Source organism: Callithrix jacchus, chromosome 4, assembly GCF_049354715.1.
Source record: "Callithrix jacchus isolate 240 chromosome 4, calJac240_pri, whole genome shotgun sequence".
Taxonomy (NCBI): domain Eukaryota; kingdom Metazoa; phylum Chordata; class Mammalia; order Primates; family Cebidae; genus Callithrix; species Callithrix jacchus.
In genome coordinates, this window is record NC_133505.1 from 164,966,551 (window position 1) to 164,985,101 (window position 18,551).

The window sequence follows — 18,551 nt, forward strand, 5'->3', positions numbered from 1 at the left end:
TACTTTGAATTAACACACCATTCTTTATATATCAAAAACAAAATTCCAGCCACGAAAGCAAACATTATTTTCAATAATGGCAGCTTATAACCTGGGGTTGGCCGGGCACCATGGCTCAGGCCTGTAATCCCAGCACTTTGGGAAACCTAGGCAGGTGGATCATCTGAGGTCAGGAGTTCAAGACCAGCCTGGCCAACATGGTGAAACCCTGTCTCTACTAAAAGTACAAAAATTAGCCAGGCGTGGTGACGGGTACCTATAATCCCAGCTATCTGGGAGGTTGAGGCAGGATAATAGCTTGAACCCAGGAGATAGAGGTTGCAGTGAGCCGAGGTTATGCCTCTATACTTCAGCCTGGTTGACAGAGCAAGACTCTATCTTGAAAAAAATAACAATCATAACCTTGGTGAGTATTTCTGGATCAAGTGGGGAACTTTTTCAAAATCTATGGGCCAGGGCTCTTCCTCTGATTTCTCTGATACAGTAAGTCTGGAATGGAGCCCTGGAAAGCAGATTTTGAAAAGTATCTCTATTCTAATTCTCCACCAACATTAAGTGAGCTTATACTTATATTATAAATTATCATTGTAGATGCCAACCAATTAACAAATTAATTTGCAGAGATCTCATTCTGAGACTTAACTTTTGAGAATTTTTTCTTTTCTTTTCTTTTTTTTTGAGACAGTTTTGCTCTGCTGTCCATGCTGGAGCGCAGTGGTGCAATGTCAGTTCACTACAGCCTCCACCTCCTGTGTTCGCAATTCTTGTGCCTCGGCCTCCCAAGTAGCTGGGATTACAAGCACACACCTCCATGCCTAACTTTTTTGTATTTTTTTTAGTAGAGACGGGGTTTTGCCATGTTGGCCAGTCTGGTCTTGAACTTCTGGCCTCAACTGATCCACTCTGTTGGTCTCCCAAAGTTCTGGGATTACAGGTGTGAACCACTGTGCCCAGCTGAGAAAATTATTTTTTTTTATTTTGCCCATTTTTACAAGACAGCTTTACTAACAAATTATAGCTTAGTCCATGTACTATAATCCGAGCATATATGAGTTATTTTAAAAGTATTTTTATTGGAAAACTTGTGATTTTTAAACACAATTACATATTTCAAATGGTCCATAAAAAATGATATACACACATACAAATTGGGTACATTTGACTAACTCTTAGTATTAGAGCCAAGTAGATTGTAAAGAGTTGAAAGCAAATATAATTGTATGGTATAGCAAGCAATTCAATTTATTCATTAAATAGAAACCAAAAGAAAATCCAAATACATTAGGCAACTATCACAATCAAGGGTTTCTCTCAAAGAAGTATGCACTCAAATATAACTTCGTTCTGGTAGGAAGTTACACAAATGTATATTCCTCATTTTTGAGGCTATTCTTACCAAACACATTTGACTACTAGGTCAGCAGGCTTTCTACTTTTTGTATCACTGAAGCTTCTTAAAATTTTTTAAATACTTTTTTATATATACTAAGATTGCCTGAATTATTTTCCTTACTGAATCTCACTCCCTTGTCTTTGACATCCAAAAACAAGAGTCAGCTGACGGCATGCCACCATGCCGTCATTACCATGCCAGTGATGGGTCTCCGACATTTCCCGCACAGCCTCCAGTCGCGCCATTTTGTCATCTGACTTGCTCTTCCGTAGGAGCAGCCACACAGCACATTCATGATCTTCTATATCAACTGTACTAAAGGCATCTTTGCAAAAAGAAAAAGAAACCAAGACAATGTGAACAGTTAAGATAATACTTTTATCTTCACTTTAAGATGGCAATTTATAAATATTTGAAATCAACAACTGGAGAGTTAAATCCATATGTATATAGGTATTGATAAAGACTGATATTATTTGTTCTCAATTCTGTCATACTATCTTTTACATTTACAGTTATGACTATTATGTGTGCTTTTTTATGGAGGCGGGGAAAAGGGGTTCAGTTTTGCTTTGTTTTTTGAGGCAGTCTCGCTCTGTTACCCATGCTGGAGTGCAGTGGCATGATCATGGCTCACTGCAGCCTCAACCTCTTGGGCTCAAGCAATCCTCCCACCTCAGCCTCCTGAGTAGCTGGGACCACAGGTGTGTACCAACAGGCCCAGCTAATCTTTTTCTTTTAGTTTCTTAGGGACAGGGTCTCATTACATCACCCAGGCTCAATGTGTGCTTTTGTTTTATATATTCTGGTGTCTTTCATATGTGGTCATTTTTTAAATCTTTTTCTCCCCAAAACTTTTTCAAAAAGATCAAATATATGAAAGAAAGAATGATAAATTAACATCCATACATCACATCTAGATTCGACAGCTATTATTATTTTACCATATTTTTTTTTATAGAAATGTACCATTTTATTACAAAGAGGCTCACAAAAATGAAAATAGTATCTCAAAAAGGAAAACTAGACTACCTCCACCTGCAGAATTAGGGGAAGACAGAGGGCAGGCAGTGCGACTTTCTTGGCTCACTTGAGGCCAGTGGGAAGGTATGAAAACAGAACCAATCTAAAAATGGCTAATGTTACCTTAGGAGCCTGAAGAGAACAGGAGATCCTTGAAAACCCAGCCACCCCTTCTATAATGTTCAATAAGGGTGCCTTTCCAAAGCTACTAAGCAGGCACTTGGCATTTCAGGATTTTGTCTTATGGTTGCATAAAAGTATCCCTTTGACTTACACCTGGCACCCTTTGTGGTTCAAAGTTAAGATGGGTGGCAAGGCAACTCCTGAAAGCTCACCCAGTACAGCTGCCCTGGGCTCAGAGCCTTGGTTTCTGTCCCTGGGGATATTTATATTTAATAAATTTTTATATAAATACACAGAGAAATAGAAAATATAAAATCTGAGGAGTTAGAGGAGAAAGGTGAGGGACTCGGCAGGAAGCCAAAGCTGGAGAGGTCTGCTTAGGCCAACTTGACCTCCTCTTTGACCCCTTTGGCTTCTGGCTTCTCCTCCTTGGTTTTCTCCTTTTCTGTGACTTCTTTCTTCTCCTCTGGCTCTTTCTCTTGTTCATCCTCTGTTTTGACTCTCTTGGCTTTTTTGAAGTTGGAAGCGTTCTTGCGGCCCCCCTCTCCCTCCTCTTCAGTCTGAGAACTCTTCCTGACAGGCAATTCGTTTGTCAGAGGAGCAGATCGAGATGTGCTTGTCAGGGTCTTCTTCGTCTTCATCGCCACTCTCCTCAGGGATGGCGTCCTCAGGAATCGCCTGCATTTGGACCCCGGGTGCATGTGGCAGCATCCTCAGGTTCTCAAACAGTCGCTGTTTGATCTTCTCCAAGTACTCATTCGTGTTCTGGTCAGTCATATTGGAAGGACTGATGTGGAGCTTGAAATCTGGTCCAAAGTATTCGAAGTAGTCGTTGTATGGAAGCTCATTAGGCATCTCCGTATCCAGGGCCACAGCTGTCTCATACGTCCAGCATTGGGCAACATTACGAATGGTGTAACCACCTCCTCCCAGCATCAGCATGGGCAGGTTAAAGCTCTTGACAAATTCCACACACTTGGCGTGCCCTGTGATGGTCAGATTGAAGCAACCTAACCGATCCCCAGATAGGGAGTCTGAGCCACACTGTAAGACCACGGCACTAGGCTGGAACATCTCCATTACTTTGGACATGACTGGCTTGAAAATGGCCTCATAGGACTCGTTATCAATCCCATCTTGGAGCGGGCAGTTAATAGCATAATACTTGCCTTTGCCAGCCCCGATATCCCGTAGGTCCCCAGTTCCTGGGAAGTACTCTCCATACTTATGAAAGGACACAGTCATGACCCGGTCTGTGGTATAGAAGGCCTCTTCCACACCGTCGCCATGGTGAATATCAATGTCAATATACAGCACCCTCTGGTGATACTTTAGCAGTTCCAGGATGGCCAAGACAGTATCATTGACGTAACAGAAGCCAGATGCCTCGAACTTCTTTGCATGGTGCAGGCCCCCAGCCCAATTCACAGCGATGTCCATCTGCTGCTTATTAAGTTTCACAGCACTTGCCACAGAACCACCAGTAGACAACTAACAGAACTCAAACAGGCCATCGAATACTGGACAGTCCTCACCAACGTTGAATCTCTGCATCTGCTTGCTGTACTCGGACATGTTATCTGGACGGATGGAGCGCAAGAATTTAATGTAGTCATCGCTGTGGTACTTGGTCATCTCCTCAGCATTGGCTTTGTGAGGGCGATAGATTTCCATTTTTTGGTAGAGACCATAGTTGAGCAGCAAATTATGAGTCATGCGGATTCGGTGAGGCTTCATTGGGTGGCCTTGTCCATAATAGTAATTTCCAACATCCCCGTCGTAGTAGTAACAGACTTTCCGCCAGGTGCCCTGCATCTGCGCCATCTTGGTCGCCTCCCGTCCCTCCCGTCAGTCTTTACCATATTTTCTTAAACTATATTCATATGTAATTTTTCCCAAACTATTTGAAAGGATGATGCAGACAAAATGACATTTTACCCTTTCACAGTTCAATCTGCATCTCCTAAGAACAATCCTGCATTCCCTTAAATAACCACAATGCTATTATCACATTCAAAAACACTAACAAAAATCTTCCCAAATCATGCTTCCCCAATTAAAAAAAAAAAAATCCTTAAAGCTTTTTTTAAAGCCAGGATTTAATAAAGTGTCTTTTAATTGTAGAAAGCTTTCCTGCCTTTTATTTTCATGGCAACTTTTTAAGATCAGATAAGCTCTTTTCTATCTAGCTCCACATTGTAGATTAACCTGATTGAGAAAGCTACGTTTTTTTATCTACTATGCTCATTATGACAAGGCATGGGAGTGATATTCTAACAAATTTAAAATTATAAAACATTCATCAAGAGCCTAGGGTATACTTTAACTCCATGTTTATTCACAATTATCTAAGGAAGAAAGAAAACTGTCCAAAGTATGGAGCCCTTAAAATTAAATACAGTCCAAGAGAATGTTACTCAATTAATTTCTTTTATTCTTTTTTTATTGAGACAGAGTCTTACTCCATCACCCAGGCTGGAGTGCACTGGCACGATCTTGGCTCACTGCAACCTCTGCCTCCTGAGTTCAAGTGATTCTTCTGCCTCAGCCTCCTAACTGGGATTACAGGCACCCACCAGCATGCCTGGGTAATTTTTGTATTTTTAGTACAGATAGGGTTTTACCATCTTGGCCAGGCTAGTCTCGAACTCCTGACCTCAGGTGATCCACCCGCCTCAGCTTCCCAAAGTGCTGGGATTACAGACATGAGCCACCGCACCCAGCCTGATTAATTTTCCATAGCTATAGAAAATATTAGTGTAAGAAATGAAAAAGTCTCGGATTGGTCATTCCAATGACTTTCAGATTACTGATAAGGATTTCAAGTCATTTATTTGATATTTACCGGCAAATGGATTCCGTAGTATCTTGGCTGACGTTGCCAATACTTTTCTTACTGCTTTGTGAAGTTCTTTTCTTGCCTGCCAGGCAATACCTAAAATTATTATAAAACTAAGTAAAACTTAGAATGTATTTTTAACACTATGCTCCAATGTTTCAAAGAGAAATGTATAAACGCCAAACTTTTTCACAAAGAAAATACAAAATAGCATCATTGTCTTTTTATTGTCACTATCAACGCAACTAAAATCATTATGGAAATGCAGAGCTCTCAATTCCAAAAAGAGACTGCTCTCTGAGTCAGGGAAAAGTAAAAACAAAAACACTAACTAAAACTAATAAAAATCTTCATATACAACATAGGTTTTGCAATATTCAAGAAAATGTCCTTCATGATGAGCTCAACCTCAAACTGAAGTTTGGAGATACTTTACTAACGAAATTAGGTCTCACTACACAGGTATACTATAAGCAACAACAATTTTCTATGGAATTAAAACTATAAACATGCCATTAAAGCATGTTGCAATACATGAAAGTGATGTAATAACTAATAACAACAGGGCAGAGTGGTGGCAGATACAGGAGACCAGCAGAGCCTGACCCACTCAAGGAACATCATGTTAACTGGTAAATTCTGGCTCACAGGGTAGGAACAGACAGATGTGAGTCAAGTGTGTGATTCATCATGCTACCCATATTTTGATGAAAATATACTCCTCTGCTCTAAAATTTCATGTTTGCCACGCAACCATATGATCACTAATGAGGGCTTCCATGTGACCTAAATACTGAGAAGTGGAAAGTCCTAACTAATAAAGATAGGTTTTCTAGCTTTCGTGACAGATAATTAAAAGAAATGAGTTGGCATTCATATTAATGAATATATCTCATGAGTTTGGTTTGCATGAATACATCCCTTAAAACAGAAATATTGCTGAGCTAAATGACAAAAGCATGTTTTTTGTACTTGCCAAACTGAAAGCCAGCCTCTGTACTGACAGTCCCACTAAGGTGTGGAATTCCAGGTTCACACTAAAAATGTCAGTTAGTCTTCACTTAGTTTTAGGAGAGCTGCAAACCTGGGTTAAATACAGAAGTCCAAAATTTGATTCTCAATTAATTCTTTAGGAACTTGGTTTTCATGGGGTTTGGTGATTCTTAGAATTAGCTGAATCCACATTACTAATACTGTGTTTTAAATAGACTCATTTTTAATTTCAATAACTAGCTTCCATTTTTCACAAAGAGAAGATTACTTTACAATAAACTTACCGTGATTTTCTCCTTTATCTAAAGAAATCGTGTGCACATATATATATGACTTCATTTTTTCTCTTTCTACCACTTGAGTATCTAATGTCAGAGCCTTCTTCAGGGCCAGAACTTCATATGTAAGAAATAAAGAACCTCTTAAAGAGAAAACAAAAAATTCATCATAAATACACAATCCAAATGTAACACAAGAGCTACTCTTCTCTATTAAGCTCATCATAGTAAACTTCTTTCTTTTTTATTGGGAAACATAACATATATACAGTACTATGCATATAACATTTATACAGTCATGCACCACAAACTGACTTTTTGTTCAAGAACAGACCTCATATACAACAGTGGTTTCATAAGATTAGAATGCAGCTAAAAAAATTCCTACCTCCTAGTGACTGAGTAGCCATCGTAACATGACTGACGTTTGCGGTGATGCTATGTAAACAAATCTGTGCTGCCAGTCCTATAAAAGCCTAGCACATACAATTATGTATAGTGTATAATACTTAATAAATGATCATGTTACTGATTTATGTGTTTACTACAGTATACTTTCATTGCTATTTTAGAGTGTACTCCTTCTATTTAACTATAAAGTGCCTAAGGCGGATCCTTGAGGAGGTATTCAGAAGAAAGTGTTGTTCTCACAGGAGATGACAGCTCCATGTGTGCCCCAGCCCCTGAAGAGCTTGCCACTGCAAGCTGAGGGACAAGATGTGGAGGTGGAAACAGCGATATGTATGACCCTGACTCTGTGTAGGCCTAGGATAATGAGTTTGTGCTTTCATTTTTAACAAAAACATTTTTAAAGTTTTTTTTTTTTTAATTTGCTGGCATAGTAGTGAATCCTGTAGTCTCAGCTATTCAGGAGGCTAAAGCAGGAGGATCCCTTGATCCCAGGAGTTCGAGGCTACAGCATGCTATGACTGCACCCATGAGTAGCCATTGCTCTCCAGCCTGGGCAACAGAGCAAGATCTCATCTCAAAAATATTTTTTAATAGACAAAAGTTTATAGAATAAGAATATAAAGAAAATATTTTTATATAGCTATACAATGTGTGTGTGTTTTAAACTAAGTGTAATTACAAAGGCCAAAAAGTTTTTCAAAAATTTAAGCTTATGGCTAAAAAAAAATACAGTAAGCTGAGGTTAATGATTAAAACCTGGACTTCATTTATTTTTAGAGACAGGGTCTCAACTATGTTGCCCAGGCTGGCCTCAAACTTCTGTGTTCATGTAATCCTCCCGCCTCAGCCTCCTGAATAGCTGGGACTACAGGCGCACAATACTTCATCCAGCTAGGTTAATTTATTATTGAAGAAAAAAACATTGTTTTATAAATGTATTGTAGCTGGGTGCAGTGATGCATGCCTGTAGTCCCAGTTAGTTACAAGGGTGAGGCAGGAGGATCACTTGAGTCCAGGAGTTCAAGGCCAGCCTAAGCAACATAGTGAGAGTCTGTCTTTTTAAAAAAAAAAAAAAAAAGGCCAGGCACAATGGCTCACGCCTATAATCCCAGCACTTTGGGAGGCCGAGGCAGGTGGATCGCGAGGTCAAGAGATCGAGACCATCCTGGTCAACAAAGTGAAACCCTGTCTCTATTAAAAATACAAAAATTAGCTGGGTGTGGTGGCACACGCCTGTAGTCCCAGCTACTCGGGAGGCTGAGGCAGGAGAATTGCTTGAACCCAGGAGGCAGAGGTTGCAGTGAGCTGAGATCGCGCCATTGCACTCTAGCCTGGGTAACAAGAGCGAAACTCTGTCTCAAAAAACAAACAAAAAAAAAACCAAAAAAACAAAGTTTAGCCAGGCACAGTGGTTCACACCTGTTATCCCAGCATTTTGGGAGGCTGAGGCAGGGAATCACCTGAGGTCAGGAGTTTGAGACCGGCCTGGCCAACATGGCAAAACTACATCTCTACTAAAAATATAAAAATTAGCCAGGCATGGTGGCGAGCGCCTGTAATCCCAGTTACTTAGGAGGCTGAAACAGGAGAATTGCTTGAACCCCAGAGACAGAGGTTGCAGTGAGACAAGATCACACCACTACACTCCAGCCTAGGTGACAGAGTAAAACTCCATCTCAAAAAAAAAAAAGTTTCATGTAGTCTAAGTACACAGTGTTGATAAAGTCTACAGTAGTGCACAGTAATGTCTGAGGCCCTCACCTTCACTCACCACTCACTCACCCAGAGCAACTCACAGTCCAGTAAGCTCCATTCATGGTAAGTGCCCTATATAAGTGTACCATTTAAAAATTTTTTTGCTGTACATTTTTTTGTTTGGATATGTTTAGGTACACAAATACTTACCATTGTGTTCTAATTGCCTATAGTGTTCAGCACAGTCACATGCGGTACAGGTGTGGAGCCTAGGAGCAATAGGCTGTCCCATACAGCCTATGTGTGTAGCAGGCTCTACTGTCTAGGTTTGTGCAAGTGTATTCTGTGATGATTGCACAACAATGAAATCAGCTAACAACACATTACTGAGAATATATCCTCATTATTGACACATGACTATATATGCACATATATATGTATATACACATCTTAGTTTACAAATAATAATAAATAGCTGCATAATCATACCCAGACAAGAAACAGAATGTTAACAGTACTCCAGAAGCCCACAGTGTGCCTCTCCCTGATTATAACCTGTTCTCATCTCTATATATTATTATGATTTTCATTATAACAATGTGCTTACTTTTCTTTACAGTTTTACCACTTATATGCCCATCCTTAAACAACAGAGCTTAGTTTGGCCTGTTTTTGAAATGCACATCAATGGACTCACACTACATGAATTCTCTTGCTCAGCCTTGTATTTGTGTGATCCATCCACGTTGTTGCATGTGAAATGTATTTCCTTAACTTAGATTTTCCTATAGGATGCAATTATCCATTGCACGGATGGATATACTACAACTTATTTATTCACTCTTCCATAGATGGGCAGTGAGAACATTTCTAGTTTGAGTCTATTACAACAATGCTGTTACATATCTTTTTTTTTTTTGAGACAGAGTATCGCCAGGTGCCAGGCAGGAGTGCAGTGGCAGGATCTCAGCTCACTGCAACCTCCACCTCCCAGGTTCAAGCAATTCTCCTGCCTCAGCCTCCCGAGTAGCAGGTACTACAGGCGTGCGCCACCATGCTCAGCTAATGTTTGTATTTTTTAGTAGAGACGGGATTTCACCATGTTTGCCAGGATGGTCTCAATCTCTTGACCTCGTGACCCACCTGCCTTGGCCTCCCAAAATGCTGGGATTACAGGAGTGAGCTACTGCGCCCGGCCACTGTTATGTATCTTATACATCTCGGCCGGAGCGGTGGCTCACGCCTGTAATCCCAGCACTCTGGGAGGCTGAGACGGGTGGATTACAAGGTCAGGAGTTCGAGATCAGCCTGGCCAACATGGTGAAACCCTGTCTCTTAAAAAAAAAAAAAGACATATCTTATATATCTGTACTGTGCATACCCATACATGTTCCTCTAGGGTACGTATCTAGAATTACATACCCTCTGATAGTATACATCTTCAATTTTGCTAGATAATGACAAACTTTTTGCAAAAAGATTAGCCAATGTGTACTCCCATCATCCACATATGAAAGTTTCTCCTTTCCTAAGAGCAATACTGAAGTTAACTTTTAAATGTTGTTTGTTGTGTATCTCAAAATGACGATTTCTTTTTTCCTAATCAGATTGACAACACACTCCCTAAATCCTGACAAAAAGGTTGTCCTCTGGATTCCGAGCTTAGCAATATTGTTTTCCTACACCTTCTGACCTTTGGTTTCCACCCTCAGGCAAGCAGGTGAAACAAAGTTTAGACACTGGCTAGCCAGAGGAACACAAAGAAGGTTCTTTAGAATCCTCTGCTCTTGGCCAGGGGTGGTGGCTCAGGCCTCTAATCCCAGTACTTTAGAAGGCCAAGGCAGGCAGATAACCTGAGCTCAGGAGTTCAAGACTACCCTGGGCAACATGGCGAGACCCTGTCTCTACTAAATATGAAAAAAAAAAAAAAAAAAAGCCAGGTGTGGTGGTGCACACCTGTGGTCTAGCTATTTAGGACACTGAGGTGGAAGGATCACCTGAACCTGGCAGGCAGAGGCTGCAGTGAGTGGACATCACACCACTGCACACTCTAGCCTGGATTACACAGTAAGACCCTGTCTCAAAAAAAGAAAAAGAATCCTCTGCTTTCTTGAGGATGTATCTGAACAGCCAACAAAAGGAGTAAATGTATTCAGTACTTTTATCATGTTTTCCATGAAAGACAAAATTATTTACTATAATAAAAACTGTATTAATTTTCACTATATCCTGAATATAATTGTGAGCTAGACATACTGCATTACAGAAAAGGGTATGTGTACATTTATCCTTTGGCCAGAATGAGTCAAAGGGGAAAATTATCTAAATATATTTTGCCTTACATTACAGTGTCATAGAGAAATGTATGCATTTGGATAAAATGCCAAACATATCTCCTTTATCATTTTATTATCTGAGCTAATTTTATATTTGTACTAGTAAAACAAAGTATTAATAAATATAGTACGATGGTATTACATATACATTCCTCCCCTAAAAAAAAAAAAAAGGAGGAATGTGAAAACTAACAGTTTGCTGAAAGAGGGTCACTGCATTCATCACACATGTGTTCCTGAGGGAACACTGGATGGGAGATATCAATCTGCTGGTTTTCTCAGTCAGCCTCAATTTCCTTTCATGTGAGTTTTACGGTGATTTAAGGGATTTTCCAAAATACTTTTGACTATAGTAATTTGTACCTTTTCACCCATTTTAGAAACTAACACACAACATGACTTTAAGTGTGTCACAGGAAAGTGAGTGCCTGACATGAGTGTGTCAAAGTGCTTTTCTCACAGCAGCAGTGCCAGGTAGGCAGAGTTCCTGGTACACAGCTGGCTCCAAGAGAAAGCATTCCTCAGAAGGTAAGGAAATATCATGACAACAATTTAAGTAGTGGAATCAGTGATTAAATCCACCAGTCTAATTCCAAAATCTATACCCTTTGAATACCCCATGCAACCTGTAAGTCACTTCCACCGAGATTTCAAATAGAGTATAATGAAGCCAATTAATATTCCACAGTTGACAACTTACCCTAAAATAAGTGATCCAGTAAACTTTATTATATTTCCTTCAAAAGAAAAAAAGTCAATGTGATGAATTTCATTTTTTAAAGTGTGACAGGAAATAGGCAACAGAGTAATTCTCTACCTATATCACATATTATCAGATGAGAAGTCATTATTTTTCTACTAATGTAATCAGGTGCTATCAATAAATGGTCTCCTATCCTCAAACACACCAATCAATTAAACACTGAGTGCAAATATAATGTGTATTGATGACATTTCATACTCCCGTTTCTCCCCTTCCTAGTCCCTGTTCCACTACTGATGCTGGTAGGACTACAGGTCTTCCACTGAATGCAACATGCAGGCAACTCACTTCCCTTCTGACCCCTTGTAGTTAACAATTAAATAAAGGAATGGGAAGCACTGTCTCTATCACTACTAGTACTATACTGAAGGATTCTATTGTCAAGTGGGGACACAAAAGAATGTTTTCTAAAGTAATTGTTATAATTGATGGTAAGGTATAGATGTACATAGCCCCATTTAAAATGGAGATTAGGGCAGGTGCAGTGGCTCACGCCTGTAATCTCAGCACTTTGAGAGGCCAAGGCGAGAGGATCACCTGAGGTCAGGAGTTCAAGACTAACCTGGCCAACGCAGTGAAACCCTGTTTCTACTTAAAAAAAAAAAAAAAAACATTAGCTGGGCATGGTGGCCAGCACCTGTAATCCCAGCTACTCAGGTGGCTGAGGCGGGAGAACTGCTTGAAGTGAGGAGGTAGAGACTGCAGTGAGCCAAGATCGTACCACTGCCCTCCAGCCTGGGTGACAGAGCAAGACTCCATCTCAAAATAAATAAATTAAATTAAAATATAATATAACATAATATAGATTATATTCTGCAAGTTTATAAATGTTTGTTTGGGTCTTCGAAAACTTTTTCCATATTAAAAAATTCCCGTGGCAGACATTGCTAATTGCTTGCCCAATACACATGCCCTTTAGTCCTTACAAATATGCAATCTGATTGCCACCTAAAAATAATCAAATTCCCAGAGAAATCTGTAGATAGGGTTAACTGTGCAACACAATTGTAGCCAATTGGATATAGATGGAAGTCTACAGAGGCGGATCCCTCCCCACATAAAAATACAAAGCCTCAAGATGGCTTTTGGTCCTCTGCTTCTTGATGCCCAAGGATTCAGCAACCATCTTGTGACCGTGAGGACAATGAAAAAAATGGAGCAGGAAGACAAAAAGATTGCTAAACTGCAATTCCTGCCCTAAACTGTCTCCACCTTAACTTATTATGGAATAAGAAGAATGAAAACCATATTAAGCCACTGGACTCAAGTTTCTATTGCATGCACCGCGCACAACCTTAACTGACATGGTACTCATGATGATTAGGTACTAAGGATAACCCACAAAAATCTATTTTTTATATACATATATTTTTATATATATTTTATATATGTATATATAAAGGTGTATATATATGTATACATATTTATATATAATAAAATATATTTATATATCATAGATTTTATATATATATATATACACACACACATGTATATATAAAAAGACAGAGTTTCACTGTTGTCCATGCTGGAGTACAATGACACAATCTTGGCTCACTGCAATCCCAGGAAACGATTCTCCTGCCTCAGCCTCCTGAGGAGCTAAGATTAAAGGCACCTGCCACCATACTCAGCTAAGTTTTATATTTTCAGTAGAGATGGGGTTTCACGATGGCCACCTGCGTTGGCCAGGCTGGTCTTGAACTCCTGATTTCAAGTGATCCGCCCACTTCGGCCGCCCAAAGTGCTGGGATTACAGGCATCAGTCACTGCACCCAGCCTTAACCTATAATTTGTTGCACATATAGAGATAGTGCTTTGTTCAGAGATTCAACTTATGCTGCCAAGATGACATTTGTCCTTACTTCTCTTTTTGTATTTAAAACACAGTATCAGAATTTTCTAGATAAAAATGATCTATCCCTAAAAACAGATTTGTCTTAAAGACCAAAAAGAAACTCCATGAGAAAAAAAACTTTGTTTTATTCAATATTGTTTTCTTAGGGCCTAGTATTGTACCTGGCAGAGTACATGGTCAGTTAAATAGTTTTGCTTATTGCCAAATGAATAAAAGATGTTCTAGGCCAATCTTCTCATTTTATACATAAAGGAAATAATGCTCAGAAAAGGTAAGTTATTTCATTCTTCCATTCAACGAATACTATTTGATCACCTACGATATACCATGCATAATAAATAACTAGGTTATAATGGTAAACAAGATAAAATACTGCCTTCGCAGGGTTTACAGCATATGGGAAAAGACAGATAATTAACTAAGTTCTATACTGACCCTAGAAATGACAAGTAACAGATCCAACCTGGCCTAGGGTGTCAGAGAAGCTTCCTCAGTGAAGGCAAGGCTACAAATGGAGTAGACTGCAGCCACATCCCAAGCCCCTCTAAGGCAAGGACAGCATCTTCCTTGCTCATCACTGTATGCCCAGAACCTAATATGGGTGCCTAGCACTTTGTTTTGCAAGAGTTTAATAAATATCTGCTGAATGAAAATGCAGTTCTATTTAAGTTTAGGATGATGAGTATGAAATTTGACAGAAGTAGAAGAGGGAAAAGAATTTTCAAGGAAAAGAAGTACGTATGGCTCTGGTCCTATAAATTTGGGGTGGACTATTAGTACAGAAAGACATAAACTAATTTGAGATTTCATCATGGGTTCAATAAGTTTTTGTGGCCCGCCCTGGAAAAAGCCACAAGTCTAACCCTGTTTCTATACGAAAATAAGTTGTTTAAGCTGTACTCACTGATATCTCTCCAGTATGTGTCACTTTTTGGTGGGGAAGTAGAGGTTCCTATTCTTCTGCAACAGATGACACAATAAGCAGCCAGGGACATTCTGTGCAAGTAGAACAATTACAACAAATTTAATTTAGCATCTAATTCAAAACATTTAACTACAAGAACATGTTACCATCACAGTGGATGACCCACAGAGTTAGCTTTTTCAAGATCACAAAAAAAACTTTCCAATTAAAAAAAATTTCTCGGCCAAGCATGATGGCTCACACCTGTAATCCCAGCACTTTGGAGGCCTAGGCAGGCAGCTCACCTGAAGTCGGGAGCTCGAGACCAGACTGACCAACATGGAGAAATCCTGTCTCTGCTAAAAATATATAATTACCTAGGCATGGTGGTGCACACCTGTAATCCTAGCTACCTGGGAGGCTGAGGCAGGAGAATCACTTGAACCTGGGAGGCCGAGGTGGCAGTAAGCCAAGATCACACCACTGCACACTAGCCTGGGCAACAAGAGCGAGACTCCATCTCAAAAAAAAAAAAAAAATTCTCCCTTAAAAACTTAAGAGAGACTTATTAAATTATATTTTGTTAGTATTTTCATTATTCTTCCTCATACTATGTCTAATCACGCATAGTTTTCACAATTGGAAAGATGATCTAAATATGATACAATCAGTCCCAGAACACAAGAATTAATAGGTAATCAGAATTACATTATTAATCAGAATACCAATACAGGCATGAAAAAAATTTAATGTCTTTGAAAATATACATATGTGTATGTATTTATCTCTGATGACTGAAGGCCCTACAGAAATGAGAAGCTCTACATGGACGGTACACTTAGAATCCAGACACATTTAGCTTTTCTCTAGTTCCTTCAGGATAGAGTACCCACATTGTTTAAAAATTTTGAGATTTGTTAATTGTTGGCATTCTATCAAAGGAGAGCTGACACTCAACTAATTAATCAACTAAGTAAAGATTATCTAAATATGATGCAATCATTCCCAGAACACAACTCAGTATTCTAGAACCATATCAGATTGTCTGTGGATAGTGAGATTTTTGCTGCCAGGGGAAGGAAGGAGGTACCTTGAAGGTACCTCTCTCTTTTGTTTTGTTTTCTTTTTTTGCTCTTTTTTTCTTCTTTCTTTCTTTGAGTGCACCCTGTCCTTTTCCTAACTTCTTCAATAATGCCTAAGACGAGCATTTATTGTTCTTTCACAAATGCATTTAAGACTACAAATTCTTATAATCCCAGCAGTTTGGGAGGCTGAGGCGGGCAGATCACTTGAGGTCAGGAGTTCAAGACCAACCTAGCCAACACGGTGAAACCCTGGCTCTACCAAAAGGAATCAGCCAGGTGTGGTGGTACCCGCCTGTAGCCCCAGCTACTCGGGAGGCTGAAATGGGAGAATTGCTTGAACCTGAAAGGTGGAGGCTGCAGTGAGCTGAGATCATGCCACGGTACTTCAGACTGCCATCTTCAGCAACAGTGAGACCCTGTTTCAAAAAAAAAAAAAAAAAGACTATAAATTCTCACTCTTAAATTCCACTGTAATTTTTCTCTAATCTGTGAACTGTTTTAAGAGTGTGGCTTTTAGTTTGCCAGTATATAAAATTTTTAAAGATTATCTTTATTTTTTTTGAGACGGGGTCTGGCTCTGTCACCCAGGCTGGAGTATAGTTGTGCAATCACCCCTTACTGCAACCTCCGCCTCCCAGGTTTAAACAATCCTCCCACCTCAGCCTACCAAGTAGCTGGGATGACAGGTGCCCACCACCATACCTGTCGAATTTTTTGTATTTTTTTGTAGAGACAGGGTTTCACCATGTTGCCCAGGCTGGTCTTGAACTCCTGACCTCAAGTGATCCACCTGCCTCGGCCTCCCAAAGTGCTGGGATTACAGGCAAAGATTACATCTTATTGTGCTATGTGACATAGATCCTTTAAAATTATAAAGACTTGCTTTGTTACCTGGTTCCAGTTAATATCTATAAATGTATCATATAAATTTATTCTTTTGTTGTGAGCAGAATATATCCATTATACTAGGCTTGTTAATTTTGTTTCTATAGTCTTGCTAACTTTTTTTCACAGCTCCAGACAGCCATTGAGTAGCCTTGCTAATTTTTGTCTGCATGATCTACCAGTATGAAAGGGTTTTTTTTAAAGTTTCATCCTGATTTGTAAACTTGTCATTTTTCCCCTTTCGTTGTCCATTTTTTAATTCATTAAGCAAATCCTTTTCTGAGTCCCTATGAACCAAGCACTGTTGTAGATGCTAATGACTAAACAATGAAAACAAAATGCCCTTGCTTTCATAGATCTTATGCTCTAGTGCAGAACACCCCATCAGTGTGGCAAACAAATACTACCTTTTTTTGGGGGTCATGATGTGAAAAGATATGCCATTAGGTACCGACAGATTCATGATTATTAGAAACAGTACTTTCTTCCTTTTGACATCACATACTATCTTCCTTTATCTCTATGAATATTTATTGCTTTAAGTTCTGTTTCATATATTAATATATCCATGCCAGTTTCCTCTAAAGTATTTAACTATTTTACCTTTTTCCATTATGGTTATAATCTTTTGGTATCATTTATAATTTCAAAACCTCTCTTTTAATAGATGAATTTAATCCATTTACATTTATCATATGTTGGATAGATCAAGATTTTATTACTCTTTAATTGGTTTAAAGTTATACCATTTATTTCTATTCCTTCAGTAAACAGTTACACTTTAAATGTGCTATATAAAGTATGAATTTAAACAATATAATTATCCTTCCAAATGAGAAAATTAAAATGCTTTAAATCCAATCCTCTCCTATCTTAGGTATTTTTGTCTAGTATTTTAATTCCATTTTATTTTTAAACATCCCAAAAGAAGTCATTTTTTAAAGCAGTCAATCTAAATATTTACCAAAATTTTGTCAATTTCTTTCCTTTTGTTTCTTGCATCCACAACTTCCTTCTAGGTCCAAATCATTCTTGATGAAGGTATATCCTTTGATAGTTTTCATGAAGGCATATATGTACTTAGCACTCTCACTCTCGGCATGTCTAAAAATGCTCAATTTCAGATATACTAAAAAATAGCTGTGTTTGGGCCAGGCGTGGTGGCTCATGTCTATAATCCCAGCAATTTGGAAGGCCAAGGTGGGCAGACTGCTTGAGCCCAGGAGCTCTAGACCAGCCCAGGAGTTCAAGACCAGTAAAACCTCATTTCTCCAAAAGAAGAAAAAATTAACCAGACCCATTGGCATGTACCTGCAGTCCCAGCTACCCAGGAGGCTGAGGCAAGGGAATTGCTCGAACCTGGGAGGCAGAAGTTGCAGTGAGCCGTGATCATGCACTTCACTCTAGCCTGGGAGACAGAGTAAGACTCTGTCTCAGAAAATAATAATAATAGCTGGGTTTGGAATTCTTAGTTTAGTATTTAGAATAACAGATTTCCTTCATTACATTAATGATATTTTCACTGATATTTTTTGTTGCTCAGGAAAAATCTAAGTCTAATTATTGTTTCTTTGCAGGCAAAATAATAGCAAAGAAGTTTAAGAATGTGCTCTGTAGGACCATACTAGTTGGTTTCAAATCCAGTTCCACCAACAACTCATATTAGCCATTTTTTTTTCTAACGATGCTTTGACATCTTAGGACCTTAAGAACCTAGGGAGTGACTGCCCCTCTCTGGGATGGCTAACTGCTAGAGGTAGCAAACAACTTGCCTGTGAGCATGCCTCTCACATGCAAACCAACCAGTCCCAGGTGTACACCCCAACCACCACATACAGCTGATGACGCTTCCGTTACTCTATATCTCCTCAGAGCCAGGTACTGGACAACTACAGACCACCTCTCTGGCCTGTCAAAATTATTCAAACGATCTCATCCTAAATTTGTTCAGCTTGTCTACCCTGTCTC

The 18,551-nt window shown here is 39.2% G+C and overlaps 1 protein-coding gene and 1 pseudogene across 25 annotated transcripts in view; both read right to left on the reverse strand.

Annotated features, from left to right (window-relative positions):
* The window catches only part of SERAC1 (serine active site containing 1), an 84,847-nt gene that overhangs the window by 59,916 nt on the left and 6,380 nt on the right, over positions 1-18,551 (reverse strand). For 6 of the 25 annotated variants that reach the window (XM_078370378.1, XM_017971512.4, XM_017971511.4 and 3 more), the window contains 6 exons: positions 16,039-16,114; positions 14,614-14,705; positions 11,792-11,828; positions 6,656-6,792; positions 5,385-5,474; positions 1,587-1,718 (listed from right to left, as the gene is read on the reverse strand). In XM_078370378.1, coding sequence (XP_078226504.1) covers positions 1,587-1,718; positions 5,385-5,474; positions 6,656-6,792; positions 11,792-11,828; positions 14,614-14,704 — 487 coding nt within the window. In that variant the 5' untranslated portion in view covers position 14,705; positions 16,039-16,114. Of the gene's footprint in view, positions 1-1,586; positions 1,719-5,384; positions 5,475-6,655; positions 6,793-11,791; positions 11,829-14,613; positions 14,706-15,927; positions 16,115-18,551 lie in introns of all 25 variants that reach the window. The other 19 variants (XM_078370387.1, XM_078370379.1, XM_078370381.1 and 16 more) reach the window with 6 other exon arrangements.
* LOC100401228 (histone deacetylase 1 pseudogene) lies at positions 2,770-4,479 on the reverse strand (annotated as a pseudogene).